Below are 22,533 nucleotides of genomic sequence, written 5' to 3'. Positions count from 1 at the left end.
GCACGATGAACGGGTAGACTAGAGTCAGGATCCCCCACCAACGACTGACTAACGGGCACCGGTGTGCCAGGTAGTGGACGCCCTAAGGCTCTAGAAGGTAAACGTGGCGACTCAACTCACTGGTTAAGTCTTGGCGACCAGGCTCCCCCACGGCATCTTGGAACAGTCCAGTCAATGGCCGCTTAGACTCAAAAGGCTCACACGCGGGCCTAAGGACGGCTGGTGGTTTTGAAACGCCCCAACAGGGGCCCATGTTTGTTCTTCCCGATGATACTGCATGTTTAATTGGTCAGCTTTTACACATGCAGCTACATAGCCGCTGTGCAGAACATGCGAGTGCTCAAGCCAGCATGTCCACCATGCCATCCTTGTCGACCGGGAGCAAGGGCGGCTGCAGGGACTGAAGCTTCTGGGAGGCCAGGTTCAACGATATGTAAAGCAGACCAAGCCCTTCTTGGACATTGTGAGGATAAGGATGATGACGGGGAGCATCACCGACCATACCGCAATGATTTGCACCTAAGGCAAGGTGATTTCCGAGTTCCGGCAACCAGAATAACAATGAATTGTTTCGTATACGGACTGTTTGTTGAGCATGTGGTTTTCGAGCACATACGTTGATCAAGTTCTCGAGGCAGTAACTCTGGTCCCATCACGAGTTGGTTTGCAAGTCAAGCAACAAGTCACCAAGCCACAGCACTTGGATCATGGTACAAGAGAGTTAGACGACACTTCCAAAGAGTTGGCCTTTCATCTGCCTTCTTTTGACCATGCGTTATGCTCTTGATCGACCATATGCACCATGTGGGCATTTGAATGTAGCAAATGGCTCTTCGAAACCACGAAGAGCATACATAAGAATTGTCAAGGTTGTGGAATAGTGTATGCTATCGAATGGATAACGATAGAAACCATGTAGTTGTAGCGATATGAACATGCGTGAAAGCATTGTGTTGGATATCGACTGAGTGCCTCAGGGATGGATCGTATGGCTAGTGCTGAGATTGGCTGATATGGATCCGAATCAAACCAACAACGCGGTACGTAGTTGACATTCATGTGTCGAAGCTTACATCAAGATCTGTTAGAATATCAATGCCTGAATGATTGATGACTAGTTGTGAGGATCTGGCCATAGTCCTCTCATGCGCTAAACTTGTTGCTTGCCTCGGGTCTAATTCTGGTGAAGTATTTTGAAGGAACGGGTGTATACCAGTGGATCAGATATAGGGAAATGGTACGATGAAGTTGGGAAAAAGCAAAACTGCATTCCCCATGTGCTGTCAGAGTAGCATCAGCGACAAATAACTTCACGGACATGCCCGGCAGGTAAACCACAACATATCCAGGGAAAAGCCCCAATCAGACTGTGCGGGGTTATTGATGCCTATCGATTGATCACGGAATGGAATACGTGAGAGGTTGGGCTGAGTGATCGAATGCCAGGTGTCGCAATATTGGGTTGCTGGATTGAGATTATTTCTGAACTATGGCCTGTCTCAACCCGTCCAACGCATGCTCATAACACTATGGTATGTGAGACAAGCATTCCGTCTCAAGAATAGATTGAGGACGTCTTCTGAAAGACTCGGGCCATGTTGTGTGTGGCTGGACATGTGTCCTCCATTGAAACGTGCTGGGCAACGTGGGGTAAGCCAGTCGGGGGAAGCCAGCTGTCAAGGTCTCCAGTATGAAAATACGGCGGGCCAGTTGAATAGATCGACCAGTCGTCTGTTCAACTTTGCTGGATGGAGATGGAGGTAGCTGTTATGATTGACGTTCAGACCGAAAGCAAAGGCGACAACTCGCTCGAACATAGCAAAGACACACCAGAACGATGGTAGAAAGCTAGCGAATCAACAAATTGATATTCGGTGACCACAATTTCTCTGGCGTCTATGTAGAAAAAACGTTCTTGCTCCACATCCCTGCTAGCTCAAGCAACGGCTGGAAGCCAGCATGCAGAGTACATCCCCAACTTGGAGATTTTGTCTGTAGAGGGGTAGATTTCTTTGAGTGTCCTGTCTAATCATTGACTTTAGGCCAGGGCGTGAGGATTGTTCCCAAAATAAAGAGAGACAACAACCACATGTTTTGCCTCTTCCTCGTTTGATAGATGAGGCGGATTGGATTTGCGACTATAACGGCGGTTGGCAATGGTTGGTGGTGGAGACTAGAAGCGGGAAGAGATCGAGGGTTCAATTCTTTTTGGGGTAAGGTTGGTGGAAGTATCGGTACTTTGCCCGGAAATGCCTGCCACAGTGCGCCGTTTGTTCCTTCCCCGTTTGATGTGCTCGGATGTTGACGTCCCTCGGAACGAGACTCGAGGAAGGAAGGAAAGAAAGAAAGAAAGTGGAAGGAGAACCATTTGGGTATAAAGTTGCGAGTTTCGACAATTTGATTAGAGACCAAGACAGAATGATTGGTAGAGGTTGAGTTTTTATTTTATATATTTTATTTTACAATTTGTTTTTACCTTCTTTCTTTCTTGCTTCTTGCCATGTTTTTTCTTTTCAAGTGCAGTTATTGAAACGTGTGCTACTTGACTGAGAGGAAGTGGAAAAGAAAAGGCGATTTCAGGCAAAATATGCATGTGTCCCAGACTGACAGCTTAAGGGTAAGGTTCCTGTCAGATTGTACATCGGCCCGTGACCATAGGTCTCTTAATATTAAGTCCCTAATGTGAAACCAGCTGGCTCCAGACCCGAGTTTGCGTCTCATGTTCTGAACTGATCTCTGTTCTAAGCTGTTCTCGATATGCATCTCATAGTACCTGCATCAACCCTACATAAGCATTGTCCTAGTTATATATCTTGAGGCAACATGCCTAAGTTTAATCCAATCCTAGGAGATAATCCCATAGCCCCTTAAGAAAGTTTCACTTCAGATCGGCCAGGATCGTGCGTATTGTATCGAGTTCCTCTCAATGGTTGCCACCGAGTCACTTGTTTGGCGCCAAACCCCAGCCTCGCCTGCTTGGTACGAATGGACCTTTGCAACAAGGAATAACCTGCGAGGGTGATCTCCCTCATGCCCATTGTCATCTCTAGGGTCCGTCAGCACCCGTGTTAGCCTCTTACCCAGCCTCCTCTTTTCTCTCGGCTGCAGGAACCGATGATATCCCATCATGCTCTCGGCGGAAATCTTGCATGAGGCTGCGGTACGCTCACTACCCGTGTGTATATTAGGCGCCTCAGTGTGTAGTGCAACAGAAGAGTTATGCGCCGTTGCTTATAGCAGATTTCTAGAAATGTAACTCACGTTTTACATTATCTATGTCCGTTGTGTGTATGCTTTATCGCTCAGCCCTGCCAATTGAACGTTCTCCACAGATGTGTTGAATTCCCGAAGTGTCAACCAACGAACAAAAAAGCGAGGTCTCATTTTGGCGAGACACCCACGTAAACACAGGCTACAGCCCTCATAATGGAAATTTACCTTGGGGCTGAAAAACCAGCGGAGGCTGGATTTCAGGGTGTCGTGATTGACTGGATGTAGATTTCGTTGCACGCCTCAGTTATCCCTTATTGGAGAGATTGAGGAAAAATGCCGAACACCTGCGCCATTTGCCATATGAGGCAGGTAGTGATTCATTGTCAGACGCTTAAGCATGTGCGGCCGAGATACTTTTTAAACAACCAGATTTACGTGAATAATGTAGATGCAATGGGCACGAGGGGCATATGGCAGTGCCTTGGCCGAGGTTTTCGGAAACTTGTTTTAGTCAGTAATAAGATCTATCATGAGTGGGGAGCGAGGTTCATTCAGTCTTCGTATGGTTGGATTGGTTGCTAGTCTTCTCCACGTATTCTCTAACGCGATCAAAATAACCTCCAAATGGAAAAAAAAAGACCGAAAGAGCCAAGACAAGGGATGACGTTCCTATGGTTCAGCCTCGTGGCATTATGTGAATCATATGCATCGAAGAATATCATACATCCACTTATGCACATCCTCCAGGACCAGCTTCTTTATGTATGCATCGATATGCACCTTGAGAGGGAGTGGCAGCCTGGCCCTGTCACACTGGCCCTGGTTGGCCGAGCTTGCTGTACATCTTGCATAAGGTCCCGGTCAACGGTGCGTAAGGACCATGTAGACACACATATTGTACAGTAGTGTCGGCTTGGTGGCAGCATAAGATCTACACCACAGACTCGCTAAGTTTGCATATCTCAAGGCTGTTCGTTTCTAGACCAGTTTTATCAGATATCTGGTTTTCATCTCCACGATCACGATTGTCGTGGTCGGAAAATCGCGCCGCTCCGAGGAAGAACCATGGAAAAAAACTTGTCTTCTCACTAGTAATAAGAGATCCCCGCCCACAAACGTACCACCCTGGTCAAAATGGTGTCAAACCCAGCTTCAACCGGTCAGACCCTTCATTGGTGCCTCGGTATGATGCGGTAGGTACTTTTGGGTACTGAACAATGGATTGTTGATATTTTTAGAGTTTGCCAGCTGGATTAATACTCCGAGCGAGACCCTTGACCTTTTGTGTTGACTTCCGAGATATTCGCTGGGCACAAAGGATGGGTCAAAGGCAATTGAACAGAAGTGCCACTGCCTCTGTGCCGGGCTCGTGATAGTCATACGTAGGAATAGTTGACGTGGGAGGCTGCTAGGCAGTGGCATCGTATTCAAAAGCTTGATAAGTGCAAAGAGTTGGAGCGAAGAAAGCAAACATCAACATCTCGACTGAGAGAGAGGGCAGGATGTACAAACTACTGAAAAAGTCACATGTCCTGGGAAACCGGGTGGCTGAGCCGGCGCCCAAGTTTTGGTGATCGAGTGGAAATTAGGAGAAAGACCATCGAAACTTTGTATCAAGCTGAAGCAGCCGGTCAATTGTTAAAGGCTCAACAAAAGGCGGGAAATTCTGGGCCCAGAGAGAGCTTGTACTTTGTCTGAGCGTCAGTGATCCTCACAGCAGGCTACCTTGTCGCCGAGTCCTTCTCAAGGGAGAGAGAGGTAACAGTAGCAGAGATAAACTGATCTCAAGTGAGACATGATACCTGGCAAGTGGCTCGTCGAGACCGCCACAGCGTAACTCACAGACCCGAGGACATTCGGCCATGGGTCAGGAACCGTAGAGAGAAGCTCTTATAAATGAGAGACCCCGCTGGTAATCCGGCACTGTGCTCGACTGGGCCCTCGGGCCCTTCGTCGTTTTCTTGTGTGTAAGACATCCATCATTGGTGGGCCATGAAGCTCAGCCACGAGGACGATGACTTGATGGACATGATTCCCATTCAGCTATGCAGAACAGAGAGGACGGAAGCTCCACGTCTGCCTTATCAACGAATCAAATTCAATAAGCGCTAGTAGCGGATGCTTGTTCCAACATCCTAGTCAAAGAGGGGAAATCCGGGCAGCTCGGAGAGCGGCGGCGACCCATGCGATTATGGCAACATGGGCCATGAGCGTTGCTGAGCTTGCCGGGCCATTGACGGACCTCCGCACGAACGGGCGTGGGCTCGGGCTTGAGCAACTGTGTATGTATGTAGAGAGACCGGGATGCTGATGTGGCCATATTTCGCTCAGTCCCGTCATTAACGAACTCCGCTCGCTCAGTCAGGGTTGGGAGGAGGTTGGCAGAACAAGAGCATTGACAACTGTAGACCAATTATCTCGGGCCGGAACCAAAGCCATCGAGCCTCTAACAGAAACTTGACTTGGTGAGTTTCTGTTCAAGACCTCTCCCTTCATCATCGGTGGCTGTTCCTGCGCAAGCGAATCCCATAGTCAGAACTTAGTGAGAGTACACAGCCTTTCCGCTCCTAGTCTGCATGATGCCCCCATTGTTGAATTCTCGGCACTATGGAAAGGCCTTTGGTCGCGTTTGGTTTCTCAACTTATCTCAATACGAGTTGTTGGTAGTTGCACAGATATAATGGTGCACAGGCTGTCCCGGCACTTGACGCAATACAGGGAACCCAAAGTAACGGTCCCGTAGTGGTTTGGCGCACCGTTGAGAACTACGATTAAGTAATCACTTTCAGATCGATCATTTGGGGGTAAGAAAGCAGGAAGATCAGAAGCGCCGAGAATCTGGAAGCGCAAACTCTGATGCCATTATCCTCTCCCTTCCTTTGGTCTAAGTCTCTTCTAGTTGGTGTTCGAAGTCTCTGATTGGATGAACCTCGTTGAAGAGCTCTGGAAACTCAATCGCAATACAGGTCGTACTTCACATGGGTTGAGCAAAGTCCTCGGGTAGTTTGCACGGTGCTGTGCCGCAACTAAGAGCTAGAAGGAAGGAGAGCGCGAAAGAAGTCAACCAAGAGTTGAAAGCCGACGAATGGCGTTGAAGCGACAAGAGCACACAATAACAAAGACAACACGACAGCGCAACACACTGCTAGCACATAACACGACACCGACACGACACGGCCACAGGAAAGCAATAACACAACCAGATAGACAAATGAGAAAAGTCCAGCCCACAACAAACTGACGCGACACAAAGGCAACCTGAACTGTAGCGCAGCCGTGGACGACATCAGATAGACTCACAGCCTTTTTTGGATGCTTTGATAACGAGAACCATCGTTTATAGCCTGAAGAATTACTGATGAGACAAGGAGGAATTGACATGAATGATTCCTAATAATATCTGTAAGCCTGTCGGAAATATCCAGAGAATACTTGCAGTTAAAGAACCTGGCCAGTATTACCTCAATTGTGTATACAGGCGAAGCATCTAACCAGGGATTGATGTGATTGAGTGGGAAATGGACGACAACAAGGTCCCGGAGGGGAGAAAAAACCAATCAAATTGACCCTTGTAATGTGATCTACGTAGTCAATCTCACTGTTTATGAACGACTTATGATCGAGGTGACTTGGGTTGTAGGTGAATTGGCAAGTTGAACCCAGGTATCTGAGGCGCAACTTCAGAGATGTTCATGATCATTGCATCGCCCAATGGCGAATTTGAGTATGGCATCCAATGTTATGACTTACTTTCTGTCCGTCCGTCTCAAAGTTGTATCTTGAATCGACGCTGCGTGCGGGCTTTTCCTGTCGCATCAAGCGGGTGCTGAGGTGCACTGTGGGTGCACAGTAACTGCTGGCGCGAGTAAGCGGAGTTTGAGCTGCCAGGGGTTAATGACACCAAGCATCGCTCCCGTCTGTTCCCCCCCGGGATCCTTCATCCTTGCACGCTGTGGCCTGGGTAGCCCTGCCGGCCCCGTGGCCTCCTGTAGCCACTGGGATTCTGGGTGACCGATCACTCTGCCCAGGGAGAGACCCCAGTACTAGTTGCAGTCGCGATACCTCAGTCGGTAACTGTACGAACAGCCGCTCAGAGAAAACCCCCATGATCAACTCTCTCCTCCGCCCAACGCACTTTGAGGTGGCCTGGTGCTACGCTGTTCTGGCTACACCCCAATGAATTTCCTCTGCCCCTGTAGCCGCACCCCTCGCACCACCCACCAAAATTGCTGGGAGCGCTCTTTAGCTTTTAACAACGCCCTACAGAGAGTCCTTCCTCCACCGAGTTTGTGTGCAGGTTGAGAGCTGGATGGTCCCCTGGTTCTGTTGTGCGTTGACAGGAGAGTGCCCAGTGCGCATACGACAAGCGGAGGACTGTCTGTATATCTCTCTGAGCACTTCTAGACCATGAGATGAAGGAGACGGAATAATTAAAGAATAACACCATGCACCTAGGCCATGTCTGGCTGTGTGCTCATAGAAAGACGAGATATCAAAAGCCTTCAATCCTGAGGACAGCAGGTACCCAGGCACTGAGTCTCAGCTTGAACCCAAGCATAACACAGTAGGTATCGTACCGTGCATGGTCAGGCCAAAGATAGTCTAGTCTATTTCATGATCCACGCCAGCACACACCTGGAAGAATCAAGGGCGATGTCGGCTTGTACGGTGAGAAGGGTTTTCAAGTTCATTCTTCAGATAATTCATTGTTGACCATTTTGGATACCAGGATTTCGGAAGTCAAAAGGAGATAGACACGTTACACATGAACAATTGCGAAGGCTATCAGCCTTAGAAATTAGGCGTGTTTTTTCTTTATCGCTTTGGACCTTATCAACCTTGACAACTCTGTGCCATGCACACAAATCGTGAAGTTCAAGGTACGAGCAGAGCATGCAAGCGGTCCACTGCACTCCAAATAGACTCATATTGGGTGCGTGTGCATACATACTGCATGGTCGTTCTTTTTAGTGCCGCAGACCGTTGAGCATGATTTCGTCAAATGAACAATACAATTCAGGCCTTTCAAAGCTTTTGCATAAGAAATAGTCATTCCTTGACTTTGGAATACCCTTTATCATTCTCCGCATCTCGTCTGCTCATAGGAAATGGTTTTCTTGAACTTCGTATGGATGGTGGTCTTCTCCTGCCTCTCGCTTACTCTTGAACCAGACTAACTAAACTAAGGATTAACCCCTCTTTGCCCTTGATAGGATTGGATCTGTGGTGGATATCTGCCACACCCTTCCCTTCTCACCAAGGATGAATTCTGATTCTGTTTCTTATGCTCCACACTCCCTCACACTCCTCACCAAAGTGCACTCCCCCATCGCCTGTCTGCCCCCCCGTCCCGACCTGCCTGCCTGAGGGGCGGGTATTGCTCAAGGCCCTGAGGGTACTGAGGGTACCTCTACCACGGCCATTGATCAAGCAAGTTGAGGTACGTACCTCACCTGCCTCCTCTGTTCCATCTCTTCATTCTGCCTCTCACCACCAAGATCCTGACCTTCTCGGGATTTTTTCCTTTTCCTTTTCTCTTTCTATTTCTTTTCTCTCTCTCTTTCTTTCTTTGCCGGTCTCTTTCCCTTTTGCCGTCCACCTCCTCTTCCTTCGAGTTTGCAGTCATCCTTTCTCGACTGCTTCCTCTTCGCAATTGTGCTGCCATATTAACGTTACGCCAGCCCTACCTCTATCTCTAACAGAGTGCTCAACCGCCGTATCTCGACCGTTGAGACCAGCCGCACCCCATCATCCCCCATTGAAAACAACAACAACACCTCCGCGATGAACCAAGGCCATCCCCAGCCAGACATGTATTATTCACCCCATTACTCGACACCACAGTACGGCTATGGTTATTCTACAAATGGTGCTCCAACTACTGCGGTCTCCACTCCTATGCCCGCGCCCCAGAATGTACTGCCAGTACCTTCAGCGCTCAGCAACCAAGGAGCAATGCAGCAGCCAGGTTACAGTAACAGTAGTAATAATGGCGCTTTCGACACAACTGGCCAGCATAATCCCCCCGGTATGAAGCCCAGAGTCACGGCTACCCTGTGGGAAGATGAAGGCAGCCTCTGCTTCCAGGTGGAAGCTAGAGGTATATGTGTAGCACGGAGAGAAGGTCAGAATTGATGCCCCTAAGCGCCCTATACAGCAGCTGACTTCAAGTACAGATAACCACATGATTAACGGCACGAAACTATTAAACGTCGCTGGCATGACTCGAGGTCGAAGGGACGGCATCTTGAAAAGCGAAAAGGTTCGCCACGTCGTCAAGATTGGTCCCATGCACTTAAAAGGTGTCTGGTATGTATCCCCATGTGGTTGGATCTGTAGACCCATTGCTGGATGTTTAACTGACGATGGCTCAGGATTCCTTACGACCGTGCACTAGACTTTGCGAACAAGGAGAAGATCACAGAGCTCCTTTTCCCCTTGTTTGTCCACAACATAGGGGCACTCCTTTATCATCCGTCGAACTCGAACCGGACCAGTCAGGTCATGGCAGCTGCCGAGCGCCGCAAGCACGAAGGACTCGGTGGTCAGAGACCCGCTGCTCCCAATGCTTTGCCCTCAATTGGACAGCACCACCCCATGATGCCTGGTTTGCCAACCGGGGGATACGTTCCTCAGTCCCTTGCAAATGGTCCTCAGTCTCTTGCAAGCACTCCCCAGCCTCTCACAAATGGTTCCCAGCCTCCCATGCCAAATGGAGGTGGTATGCTCAAACGAGGACGAGAAGAAGAAGAAGATCTGCACCGACCAGTCTCTAATGGACATGATCCTATGAGTAACATGCATGCAATGTCTAATGGATACCCTCAACAGCCTCCCCTTGCGAATGTACATCAGCCTCCTATGCAGAATGGAGGAGATATGCTCAAGCGGGGCAGAGATGAAGATGATGAGGTTCATAGGTCAGCGCATACTGCACACGACACCATGAACAACATGCCTGGTAGCATGCCTGGTCTGTCGAATGCATATGCTCAGCCTCTACCGAACGTTCATCATCAGCCTCTTGCTAATGGAGACGGGGGTATGCTCAAGCGAGGTCGAGATGAGGATGATGATGTTCACCGATCAAGTCCCAATGGACATGATTCCGCAGGCAACTTCGAAGTAAAGCGGCGTAAAACCATAACATCGAATGACAGCATGGTTTCTCCTGGCGGATTTTACACCCTGCACAACGGGTATGGTCAGCCCGGTGTCATGAATGGCATGAGTCCATACAAACGACGAGATGATGAGGCGGAGACGCCACGACCTGGCCCAAATGTACATGATCACTTGAACAACTTCGACCTGAAGCGACACAAGACCATGGAGACGAGTGTCCCTGCTCCCCAGTATGACGCCATGAACCGCCCTCATTCTAGCATCGGCACCTCTCCTACCTATGCCCCTGCTCCTGTTTATGACAACTTGGCTCGACCTGCATCCACTGTTGCTGCGTCTCCTTCGTATCCTTCTGCCCCGGTGTATGATACTGGCGCTCGGCCTCCCTCTGCCATTAGCGCTCCTCGAAGACAACAATCTTTCGGTTAGTTTTCAGGGCCGATAGATGACCCCCGGTGTTTTGTTGTCGACGTTTTGCAAGGAACAGTGGCATCTCCCCTGTGCACTCATTCAACAGTGCAAGCGAAAATTATGATACGTCCTATCTCCGACAATCAGGGACATGATAACACATTCTTTCAATTTCCTTTTTTTTTTCCCATTAAAAAGAACTTTTTTCCTTTTTTGTTAGGCACTGGAGTGTCCCTCATCGGAAAGCCCTTGATTCCAAAGATGATGCCGACGAGTTCACGACACGACTTCCGATTTTTTGTTGATCTAGCATGCTCTGTCACGGATATACAATGACTAATGAGTCACGGTCTGCATGGAGGCTTAATTTCTGGAAAGAGTCACTGCAGCAAGGTTTTTCCTTCGATGATTTACTCCGAAATGCGATATGATCGCATACTATGGGACAGTACTGCCTGTAATGAGCCCAGGCGGGAATGATGAGTTTGGAGGGGACCCTTGTTTACTGAGCTGTCTTGGCAAGCCCAAAATGTTGGAAAGTCAAGACGCCGAAGGGAAACCCTGGGAAAGGCTCTGAATTACGAATTACGATCTTACATTTCTCATTTCTTCACTTCTTTTCTTATGTGCTCGCGTTTCACTGTGGCCCAGAAAACGCGGGCACAGACGATATGTGTGTTTTTTTTTTTGGAAGTGTTGCTTTATTAGGTAACGAATTATGAGGGAACAATAAAAGCTGTTTTTTTTCTCGAGAATAGATACAATTAGAGAGTTGGATCATATGCGCCAAGATTCCTGTGTAAATGTGTCACGGCGATGAGTGATACAAAGTGAATGTGAGAAGTGTTTGAAGCACGTACGTGGGCAAAGAGGTGCCTAAGTTCCAAGTCAGTCTGGTAATAGCTTTGTGAGATGAAAGGAATATTTGCATGTCATAACGCAACCAAGCAACGGTAGGTGAAATGAATGTCATGCCGTCTTGCCTGTAACTACTTACCTTGGTATTTACCTTAGAAACCATTTACAAGGTAGTTGAATGATGATTATGATTACCACGTGAGAGATCCACTGTTGGTTGTTGTCGGGTCAACTACCTAAAGTCAACATATTGGGTGTTAGCGGGTGACCGTTGAACTTGACTTTCTAAACAAGCAACACTGCTCAAAAGTGGCTTGAACCAGACTATCAAGTCAACGATATCCTCTGCCGACTGGAACTGTGACTACACATTGACTGTTTGATTATCACTTCCTTGATTCAGCGTGCATCACAATGGAAACACCACTGTCGCCCACCCAAGATTCACATCTCAATATCCAGACACCAGCTACTGCTCAGCGGTACGACTCCTACGAGGTACGAACAGTCTCCACGTCCTCAGAATCACAGAGCCAACCCTCTCAGGGATCATCTCCTTTCGTGTCTACCCTCAACGATACTACACTTTCCGATCAGGAGAACCATTCTCCCTCAAAATCACGACACTCCCGAGTCCTCTCTGGCGCGACCCTTTCACCGCTGAAGATCCTCACCGACCAGCGAGAGGTGAGAGACGGAAGACCAACAGATAGACTAGGCCCCAACGCTCGTAGCCCTAGAAAGGTGTCTCCTGAGAAGCGTTTTCCTGTTAAGATCAGCAACCCTCTCGACACAACCTGCGCTGCCTCCCAAGAGAGCACGATGAGTCTAGAGGATGCAGTGCGACAAAACGAAGGCCTCAAGCGCGCAATTGAGATCTTTGAAGATGAGCAGAGCGTCCTGGAAGACGGCCTGGACGACATGGACGTCACTACTGGCACCCTCAATGTTAACCCTTGTGGAGAAATGGAGGTCGACGATTCCGTATGCCCTGACGATACAGCGATCAGTACCTTCAGTACCTTCTCGGCTGTGCCCAACCTAACCATGTTTGCCAAACTCGGCCAAAGTCCCACTAAACTGTCCGATATGGGTAGTCTCACGCCTCGGGCAAACACACGACCTGATCCCTCCCCATCACGAACGTCACGAGCCAGACCGAGACACGACTCAGGGAACACAACGAATCTTCTGGACTTTACAGAGCAGCTGCGTTTTCCTCAGAGATCACCCCAAAAGTCACCGGCCAAGGGCGGGCTTTCTCCATCTCGCACAGCACCTGATGTAACTGCGACGCCTTCTCGTGGCGGATTTGCCAACCTCATCGACTTCGATATTCCCCCTATGCCTACACCTCGAAGCGTCCCCAGCATCACCGCGAGAGAACTCGAGTCTCTCAAATCAAACTTTCTGTCAGAGATCAGCTCACTCAAAGCTTCATTGAGTGGTAAGGAAGCCGAAGTGCAATCGCTCAAGGCCGCAGTTGGTGATGCAGAGAAGCGAGTGGGTGAGTCCCAGGAGCAGCTCCGCGAGGAACGCTCTATCAAAGAGCAACTTACTGCTGAGAAAGAGGGTTGGGAGAACCGAGGTCGTGAGATGGAACATGTCTTGCGGAAGGCCAAGGAAGAAATTGTGGAGAGCCAAAGAGAACAGGAAGAGCTCGAACAGAAGTTGGAAGAGAGTGAGAAGCGACGTGAGGCAGCCGAGATGTTGCACCAGGAGGCGGAGAGTAAGATGGCGGGTATGCGTGCCGGGAAAGACACCGACAAGTCGTCGCCCGAAAAGCCCAAGAGCCCAAACGACACCAATCACGAAGTTGAGATTGCAGTCGAGCGGGTGGCTCGTGAGCTTCATGCTCTTTATAAGAGCAAGCACGAATCTAAGGTCACTGCCCTGAAGAAGTCATACGAGACTCGGTGGGAGAAGCGTGTCCATGAGCTTGAAAGCAGGATTAGAGAACTTGTCGAGGAGAACGAACGTCTGCGCGTCTGCCGAAATACAACAATGACCAGAGTCGAGCCCGACAGCATTGAGGCCGATGAGCGCAAGGCCCAAGCAGTCCGAGACAGCGCAGCAATCAAGGAGTTGAACGCCGATATCCAACGACTTGAGGCAGTTGTCCATACAGTACAGCTCGACAACGAGTCACTGCGCAGTATGCTGGAGAAGGAGCGCGTAGAGAAGGGAGAGCTTGTGCAACTTGCCGAGGAGATGATGAGCATGCAGAGCTTTGTTGCGCAGACACCAAAGTCTCAGCCCCAGCAACAACCTCAACAGCCTCCGTCTGCGTCTCGTTACCCTCATGAGAGACAACATGACCGAGAGCCTGAGACTAAGACGCCAAAACGAAGTGCAGATCACTTTAGAAGCAGTGTTAGTCGTGCTTCAGGACTACGCGCGCCAGGTTCAGGACTCCGAGCACCTCACGAGCGAACAAAGAGCGCAGGTGGTTTGCCTCGTCCAGGCGGTATGGCCCGTAGCGGCATTATGAACTCCATTGAGAAGATGGGCAATTACCGGGGACGTGGAGCAGAGTAGTATTGGACGGGGAGAAACACAATGAGCCTCAAAAGGGCAGATGAACGCGAAAACTAATGACACATAAAACTGTATGACTAGAGCCTGTTTTTCTGCGTGGCATATGCTCGGAGAAGGCCGTGAGCTCACTCTAGAGCCCTGGCATGACATTGTTTATTGACGTTTTCTACGACTGATGGTCATGGGCGCCCGGAGTTGCATTTTACAATGGATGTTAGTTGTAGATTGGAGTTCTTCGAACATAGTTGATTTTCTTTTTCTTCCTGAGATATGGAGCTTCTATCAAAAGGCCGGATATAAAATCGTCTCTGAGGTGAATCACGAGATCCGTTCACATCAAGGGTTATGATTATTTTGCTATGGGAATTTCCGTTTATTTACACTCATGTATCTCATTAAGGAAGCTTTCTTTAGGCTTTTATATATATAGTATTTGCCCTGATATTGCCGTTCCTCGGCTCAGAGGTCATAAGCCTTCTTGGCCGTACCGCCAAAGATCATTGCGCGCTCTTCATCACTCAGCGTAGCCATCCAACACATGCGATCAACGATGCTGCGCCATCTAGGCCAGGCATTGTCGGTGTTGACAGTGCAGACAGGCCAGTCGCTCCCAAACATGATACGGCCGGGGCCAAAGGTGGCGAGGACAATACCGAGCCAACCGAGGGTAGCCTCGAAGATATGGTTGGGGTCCTGGTTTCGTAGGGAGTCAGGCATCTCGGAGAAGCCACCGGAGAGCTTCATATAGACGTGAGAGTCTTTGCTGAGGGTGTAGACGGCAGTGCGCCAGGCGTGGAAGCTGGGGTCTGATGTAAGGTTATAGATGCTGAAGTCGGGTTTGCAGAGGTGGTCTAAGGAGACACTGTTAGAATGAAGTAGGGGAAGGAGAAGGGCTGCACGAACTTAACACCAGTGTGACCTTCTCCTCCTCGGGAACACCATCGTGAACACGGTCAACAAACTCGATCACCTCATCGAGCTGCTTCTTTCCACGTCGATGCTGATCAATGCCAACATCGAAGGTGAATCCTCGTCGGCCAAGAAGCTTGACGCCCTCGATGAATTTATCGTCCAGCATGGTGCCATGAGGCTTGTCCTGCAGCAAGTAGCGAAACCCCTTGATCTTAGGCCAAGCATCGCCGGCTTCCTCTTTCACTCGGTCAAGATAGCGCTCTAGAACCTCAGGACCGCTTGGCAGCGGCGCCCAAGGCACAATACCAAGGCACAACTTTGCGTCCTCGGGGCTGTGGCCCTCTCCTTCGCGCGGTTGGCCAAGCGCAACACGCTTGAGCCATGAGACCTCAGCCAAAGGCTGCTCCCAGCCAGAGCCATCGGATGCGCCAGATTCAACATCATTCTTGCGGTCTGTCTCGACAAAGACGAAGCCTAGGAGAGACGGTGCCGAAGAGGTAGCTTCGCGGTATTCTTCCAGGGAACGTTGGCCGGCAAGAGGGCCATCGGGGGTGTACCAAGCGAGGGAGTCGGTTTCGGACGCTGGGTAGAGGTGAATGTGGGAGTCGATGATGGGGAGTATGACTTGCTCGTCGGACATATTTGCAGTTGGGTGATGCTACACTTGAGATCGGGTCGGTGTTAAGTGAAGCTCGACGAATGAACGAAGGAGCGGAGCGTGGTTGAGGAAGAAATTGACACGCACTCAATTGAATTTGAGACTAATCACTGGTGACCTCAGGCCTCGTCTTACATAAACCAGAGATATCAATGCAATGTCATGTGTAGAAAAGACGTTACAAGTACGGTGAAGATGAGTTTGTGATACTACAGCTGGGCAATACATGAATGTCCAATAGATGATAGGGAGTTACCCCGCCATAAGATTGGATCCCCGCCTCCTGAAGGCCCTACCTTAGTACCTAAGTACCTAGTAGAAGTGGAATATGATGGGGAGTAACATTGAACCGAAAGACCGAAATCGATAGCTATGCATCATCACGTTGCTCTATTACTCAAGGCCTCGTATCTCGTTTCATGAATAGATTCAATCGTCATCTATCCTAGACAGCTAAGCTATTTCCTTCATTAAATCGTTGCTCATGACTGTCCTTCATCATCCACCTCATACTTCGTAATGGCTAGTCTAGACCTTCATCAATCGCCAGGCCCTGAACCACATCCAGATATTGTCTGCAAGAGACGGGATCCCATCGTCAGGACAGATGGGGTTCTCATGCGTTGACATTGTTTGCTTCTGGGGCAGCCTCTTTCGAGAACTCCCAGCTCACTCAAGAACCAACAGAGTGAGGAAGAAAAATTACGTCTGCGCAGCCACGAGAGGACTGCGCCGAACGGCCGCAGCATCGACCTAGCTGACGATCAACGCATCGGCGCGGTGGAACGTACGAGGCCAGCTCGGCGTACCATCCACGTCTTACAGCGTGACGCAGGTCGGAACAGAAAAATGATTGCTGATATTACCACAACAACATAGGTCGAGTCATCCCGGCGCTGGTGTGCTGCCAGGGGATGCCCGATTTAAAGAATGAACGGCTAGAGGTTCTCTCAACCTGTTGCCACAGAGCCCTCCACACACTGGCGCGTTTATGCGACCACGCCGTGGCGGCGAGAGCTGGTGCGCGAGACGGAGGCTTCATACTCATATTCGTCTTCACTGCCACTAGAGCAGATGGAATCACTATCATCATCGTAGCCACAGCGGGATCCGCCGCAGTCGAGCTTGACACGCTCGCCCTTGCGAGTAATACCATAGCGCTCGCAAGTGCAAGAGCTGACGTCGGATCCGGGTGTGCTGTAGCCAGAGAGGGACGAGTTGGGTGAAGAGCTGTCGGAGCGGTAGGACAGAGAAGAACCACTGGAGGAGATTGGCGATGTGCTGAAGTCAGTGATGAACTCGTCCTCGATGTTGGCGCTGCCGAAGCGGTCGGCAAGCTCCTCAAGTTCCTCGTTATCGTAGTAGGAAGCATCCAAGATGTGCTTAGTCGCATGGGGAGACATGGGCTTGGGGGCCTGGATCTGGGAGATTGACAGGGGGCGACCCTTGGGGATGTCAACTGAGAGCTTAGAGCTGTGGCGTGAGGATCGCGAAGATCGCGACTCCTTGTCCTTGGAGGAGTGAGAAGAGCTCTTGCTGCTAGAGGAAGACTTGTGCGACGATGACTTGGATGAGGACTTGGAAGAAGAAGATGATGACTTGGAGGAAGACTTGGAAGATGAAGAGCGGTGGGACGAAGACTTGTGAGAGTCGGTGGGAACGTCGAGAACGTTCAGCTCACGGCCAGTGGTGGGCTCGATGGTTGAGGTGACGCTGGGGTTGTGGGCAACATGGTAACCATCGATGATATAGTAGTACCAGTATCGTTGGCCAGCCTCAAGAGTTGAGTTCTGGAATCGAAAGGTGCCCTTCCAGGAGCCAGACTTGGAGGAAGACTTGTCCTTGGAGAGAGGGAGCTGACCGACGTAACCGTCCCAAGAGCCGAGAAGATGGACAGTCTTAACGCCAGAGGAGACGCGGAGAGAGAAAGAAAGTTGAACAGCCGACATTTTGCTTTTATTTGATTCAATTATGCGTTTGAGTTGTTTGGTGAGTCGATGATGCGAACAATGAAAGTTTGATCAATGCAATATTGTTTGATAGTTGGCGCGAGCAAGTGAAATCCGTGATTTCTGTAATTAGATGATTATAACAGGCGGGACGAGCAAAAAAAAAACAGGATAATCGTTAAAGGTTGATGTCTCTAAGCTGGCCAGCAACTTATTGAGTAAGCTTTGGAGTTGACGGATATCTTTGATTAGAGACAACGAAAATTAGAATGATAGTAGTAGAGACCGGCTCCACGGTGAACAAACGAAAACACAAAGGGGGAAGGGTAAGAGACCCAAGAACAAAAACAGGATTTGCGATTGAATAGGACTTGCTGAAGAAGAAGAGAAAAAAAAAGAAGAGAGGCTTTGGGGGCGGGTGTTGGTCCTGTTTATAAGGAACGGCCGTGTACAGCGGCCACAGCCATTTTGCATGGATCCAATATCCATCATCATGTGGATGGATATTTGTGATGGACCCAATGTCAATAACATCTGTTGCCGTGTGAATTACGAATTACACACACACATACACATACGCACACGCACAAATTTACAAGAAACAAGGACTCTTCAATTGCAGAGACAACCAATCACGGACTGCAGACAAGGAAATGCCGAGTTCATGTCATCTACTATCACTCGACCCATCACAATTGAACGGTTCCCTCTTCCCTCCCGGGACAAGCGTGGGCGGTTAAGCAAGTGTGGATCAAGTAAGTGCGTGCATCAATAGTGGAGCCCAACCCATGCTAAATGCTGCGATATTTAGAAGCAGCCCCAGAAGGCAGACAGCCCGTCCAGAGCGGGGAGAAACACTGCGCCAATCAGAAGCCCCTTACCGCTAAATAGGCCCAAAGAGCGACCCCCGTAGAGCGTCTATTCCAACGTCGTCATTGGCCTTGTGGCACCGCTAGATTCAACCTCTCGTCACGCTGCAGCCCGGCCAATTACCAACAGTCGTCAACCACTTGCATTTCAGCCATGCAAGGACGCAACATCAGTGTCATTTCTTGTATGGTCTAGACACCAGATTTGTCGGCTCTCGTGGCCTCAGCAGCACATTGAAATCTATGGATCATGCAGGGCCTGAGCTCATCGCACATCGCATCGCCTTGCCTCGCATCTGCCGGAATGTTCTGCCTTTGACTTGCACTGCACCGCTCGACACCTCTGGCCGTTATTGGGCCGCTCTCTAGTCGGGCGAACTGTAGTGCAACCCTCGAGTTCATGCGGCCGGCTTGAAGAATTGGACGAGTCAGGAATTGACTCACTAGATGGATTGCTCTCAGAATCACGGCGGAACTTTATGCTCCGCTGTTGTCGTATTGGCGGTAGTATGTACGCCATATCACGCTTCAGATGCAAGTCGACAATGGTAGTGTGGATTTGCCGCGTCTGCGCTACGCTTACAGAGTACATGGCCCAGAAGAGAGACATGCGAATTGGCGGTGGCCTTCCCCTACAAGGTACATACAGTACATATAGAGGCCTCGTCTATCTGTATCCCCGTATCCAGCCACCTCTGCTCACATCCCCGAAGGGCTCCTCATTCCTATGCAGACAGAAATCTCTGATAACAAGCCACGGCCATCATTGAGGTATATGACCTTGACTCAAAGACAAAATAAAATATGCCAAGCCAGATGCCCATGCGATAAGCATAATGGGTCTAAGCCTGCTTTCTCCATCTCGCCCTCTACGGCCCGTCCGCGTGTGCCCGGTGCCTTCTACCTTCCCGGGTCTAGCATCGGTAGCATCGGTCCTCTCATATCCATATCTATGCATGCTATGCTTTTTAGCTTCGGCGGGTATGTGAGGTCCGTCACACTTACACGAAGTCACCCACCACCGCTCTATTTACCAGGTTAGGGACCGGCAGAAACTAAGGACTGAAGTTCTAAATGACAAAAAGGCTCAGGCTGTATTAATATAATTCATTGTAAAGTTAGCAGGCACTTTGACCAGTTTATTCTTTTACCCTAATATAATTACCAAGGTACTTAGGTAAGTCTTCTGACACCGCGAGAGGCCAGGGTAATCAAGTCGTTCCCTGTGATGGCTGCCTGTTGAAGGAGGGGGACTCCATGATACAGATAAAGGTTCCCCGTTGCGGAACCTCGGTCAGAGCGTGACCTTTCCTCTGCTTGATCGAATGGGTGATCGGTATGTCGAACAGTGAGTCTGGGCTTTTGTCGTTCTAATTGATACTGTATCGACAGTATAGCACACGACTTTCCTACAGAGCGTGCCAATCACTTGACAAAAGGTTACACTCAGATGGTCTTGCATGCCACGAACTTTCTCTCAGATGACAATTTTTCGCTCGTATCGACATGCTTTTGTCTTGAGGTGCATGAAGAATAATACCCACCATCGATATGCTGCATGGCATAGATCCAGTGTATCTAGCATAATCATAGCAGCCTACAAGTAACGAGTAATGATAGGATTTGACAGCATACTGGAATGTCTATTATTAGACATTTGAATCATGTTTCAGCTCAGTCAATGCCTATACCGTGGGACAAGTTGATAATCATGCACTCATATACAACTGTACCCTGACTACCTGGTACATATAGATAGGTAGGCGGGCAAGCGGTGAAATGTGGACAAAGGGCTTCAACTCCAGGCAAAAACTTTGTTCCCATTGAATCATATTTCTCAAAAGAAACAGAAGAATGAATGTAGATACTAGCAATCATCAGAGAATCACGAGATTTGTTCAAGACCTCTGTCGAATGTTTTGTCTGACAGAAATGAAACACAGATGACTTCATTTATGAGGTATATCAGAGAACTTCTCAATGCAATACTGAGTCCAAATTGGAAATCCAGTGGCCTGTCACGTGGAGACCCGTTTTGTTTCCAGATCATCCTTCATTTAACGCGTCGGGCCATCGCGTCTCACATTCTCTGGACAAGCGTCATATACTCGACCTCAGGCATCTGTTTGAACTTCCCTCCTAAAGATTGCATTATATGGTCCTTGCAGTGGATACTCAAATCAGAGTGCTGGTTACAAAGGCTGGTAGGAGTTCCGTATCGTGTCTAGGGTCAGTTTTCATGGCATAGAATTTTAGTGTCTTCATTTCGATCCTCCACCGTTACGTGCTTCAGTCATCCTCAGGACAATCTCAGGTCGCAGACTTCACACAATGACTATCGAAGACTTGTCAGTTGATGACGCCCTTGTTGGCAAAGTGAAAAACTACGTTGAGGAATATATGTCCAATTATGACGCATCGCACGACTTCAACCACATCAAGCGTGTCCTCCGTCTCTCGCAGCATATCCAGTCTCATACCCCTTCAACACGCCAAGATTTGGTCACGCTGGCCGCGCTGCTCCACGACGTTGGCGACAAGAAGTACCTCCGCCCTGGCGAGGACCCTTCTCGCATGGTAGCATCCGTGCTCATGTCCTTCGGTGCACCGCAGACCCTTGCCGACACCGTCCAGGCCATCTGCCTCGGCGTCAGCTACTCCTCCGAGGTTAAGGACCCAGCGCGGACGCGGGCTCTTGTGGACAAGTATCCGGAGCTGGCCGTTGTTCAGGATGCCGACCGCCTAGATGCCATTGGCGCCGTAGGTATTGCGAGGACGTTCGCATTTGGAGGTGCCAAGAGTCGGACGTTGGAGAACACTATGGAGCATTTTGATGACAAGCTCCTGTTGCTTGAGGGCATGATGAAAACAGAGGAGGGGAGGAGGATGGCTAGGGAGAGGACGGAGAGGTTACGTTTAATGAAGGCATGGTGGCAAGAGGAGACTAGCCAGTAAAGTGGTTCTTCGAAGAAGTGATGAATGTAACCCGAAGTCAAGGAAACAAAACACTAGTCGAGTACAGTTAAATATGGCATCTTACACTTCGCATACCGGCAGACTAAAAGCACAGTCAGTCTGGTCGGCTTACGGTCCCCGCAAGCCTCACGAGAACCCTTACGAGAACCCTTACGAACCAATTGGCTCTCTTGTACCTGACCAAATTGGTGGATCTACGTTGACTCTGTTGGCTGTCTCACATGAGAACCTTTACGGATTGGGAGTTTGTAGGACGGGCAAGACATCAGGTCGGAAGATTATTCGCAAATAGGGAGGTACATAGAGCAAGACATAGCCATTCGTTATCGTGAAGGTCGCCGCTTCTATTTTTCATTACCCTCGTCTTCACTCACTCCGCGTACTTGACGACACAGCATTGAACCTTTTACGATGGCTCCCTTGCGATCCGTTACAATGGAAACGCTCCCCACAGAAATCATCATCCAGATCCTTGACAACCTCCAAGCCCCGGCTATTAAGCAAGTCCGTCTGACATCCCGGATCTTCAACACCATACTTGCAAAGCGAACCTTCCAAGTCCTTGTATCATTTCTTGATCCGGTCGTTGCTCAAGACACTCTTGTAACGATCGCGCGAGACCCAGAACGACGCCGTCGACGACCGTCTATCTGGTCACCAAGATGCAGCGTGCCACAGAACCTACACGTTGACGAATCGTTTCTAATGGCGCTGTGGGCTGGCTTGCGTGGGCAGTCATGGGCTGTGGAAATGGGTGCAAATGGGGTCAAGTTGGATATAGATAACTGGCAGATCGGAGTGGGGATAAGCATACGCAAAGAGGAGTTGAGGGAGGTTCTGTTTCGATATGCACTTTATTTGAGTTATATGAGCGAGTGTGAAAACGAAGAAGACGTACCACAGGCTTGGGTTTTCAATGCGATCTGCAGCAAAGCATAGCACTGAGCCGTTTGGGCTATGGGTTTCATATTTACCGAATGCTTGGACATCGGACCAAAATGCTAGACAGTATTCCATATCTTCA

At 49.5% G+C, this 22,533-nt stretch overlaps 7 protein-coding genes across 7 annotated transcripts; 4 read left to right on the top strand and 3 right to left on the bottom strand.

Annotated features, from left to right (window-relative positions):
• Positions 1 to 5,450: 5,450 nt before the first annotated feature.
• FOBCDRAFT_223219 (uncharacterized protein) lies at positions 5,451 to 6,995 on the bottom strand. The gene has a single exon (XM_059609628.1). The coding sequence runs from the start codon at positions 6,592 to 6,594 to the stop codon at positions 6,274 to 6,276; it is 321 nt and encodes a 106-aa protein (XP_059464899.1). The 5' UTR covers positions 6,595 to 6,995; the 3' UTR covers positions 5,451 to 6,273.
• A 2,002-nt stretch (positions 6,996 to 8,997) lies between these two features.
• Positions 8,998 to 10,767, top strand: FOBCDRAFT_239922 (transcription factor; the record flags this gene model as incomplete). Its single annotated transcript, XM_031183932.2, has 3 exons — positions 8,998 to 9,337; positions 9,390 to 9,522; positions 9,588 to 10,767. 3 exons carry the CDS (start codon positions 8,998 to 9,000, stop codon positions 10,765 to 10,767), a joined length of 1,653 nt encoding a protein of 550 aa, XP_031039574.2.
• Positions 10,768 to 11,916: 1,149 nt separating this feature from the next.
• FOBCDRAFT_293116 (uncharacterized protein) lies at positions 11,917 to 14,306 on the top strand. The gene has a single exon (XM_031183930.3). The coding sequence runs from the start codon at positions 12,022 to 12,024 to the stop codon at positions 14,143 to 14,145; it is 2,124 nt and encodes a 707-aa protein (XP_031039572.2). The 5' UTR covers positions 11,917 to 12,021; the 3' UTR covers positions 14,146 to 14,306.
• A 298-nt stretch (positions 14,307 to 14,604) lies between these two features.
• FOBCDRAFT_201578 (uncharacterized protein) lies at positions 14,605 to 15,697 on the bottom strand (the record flags this gene model as incomplete). Its single annotated transcript, XM_059609006.1, has 2 exons — positions 14,605 to 14,951; positions 15,049 to 15,697. 2 exons carry the CDS (start codon positions 15,695 to 15,697, stop codon positions 14,605 to 14,607), a joined length of 996 nt encoding a protein of 331 aa, XP_059464898.1.
• Positions 15,698 to 16,584: 887 nt separating this feature from the next.
• On the bottom strand, positions 16,585 to 17,769 carry FOBCDRAFT_34870 (uncharacterized protein). Its single transcript, XM_031183928.3, has one exon. It carries the CDS (start codon positions 17,662 to 17,664, stop codon positions 16,705 to 16,707), a length of 960 nt encoding a protein of 319 aa, XP_031039570.1. The 5' UTR covers positions 17,665 to 17,769; the 3' UTR covers positions 16,585 to 16,704.
• Positions 17,770 to 20,614: 2,845 nt separating this feature from the next.
• FOBCDRAFT_34867 (uncharacterized protein) lies at positions 20,615 to 21,791 on the top strand. Its single transcript, XM_031183926.3, has one exon. It carries the CDS (start codon positions 20,865 to 20,867, stop codon positions 21,486 to 21,488), a length of 624 nt encoding a protein of 207 aa, XP_031039568.2. The 5' UTR covers positions 20,615 to 20,864; the 3' UTR covers positions 21,489 to 21,791.
• A 33-nt stretch (positions 21,792 to 21,824) lies between these two features.
• Positions 21,825 to 22,448, top strand: FOBCDRAFT_293110 (uncharacterized protein; the record flags this gene model as incomplete). Its single annotated transcript, XM_031183925.2, has 1 exon — positions 21,825 to 22,448. The coding sequence occupies exon 1, from the start codon at positions 21,921 to 21,923 to the stop codon at positions 22,446 to 22,448; it is 528 nt and encodes a 175-aa protein (XP_031039567.1). The 5' UTR covers positions 21,825 to 21,920.
• Between the last annotated feature and the right edge of the window lie 85 nt (positions 22,449 to 22,533).

This window comes from Fusarium oxysporum, chromosome V (assembly GCF_013085055.1).
Source record: "Fusarium oxysporum Fo47 chromosome V, complete sequence".
Classification (NCBI taxonomy): domain Eukaryota; kingdom Fungi; phylum Ascomycota; class Sordariomycetes; order Hypocreales; family Nectriaceae; genus Fusarium; species Fusarium oxysporum.
The sequence above is the reverse complement of the archived record's forward strand: the minus strand, read 5'-3'. Positions and strand labels throughout refer to the sequence as shown.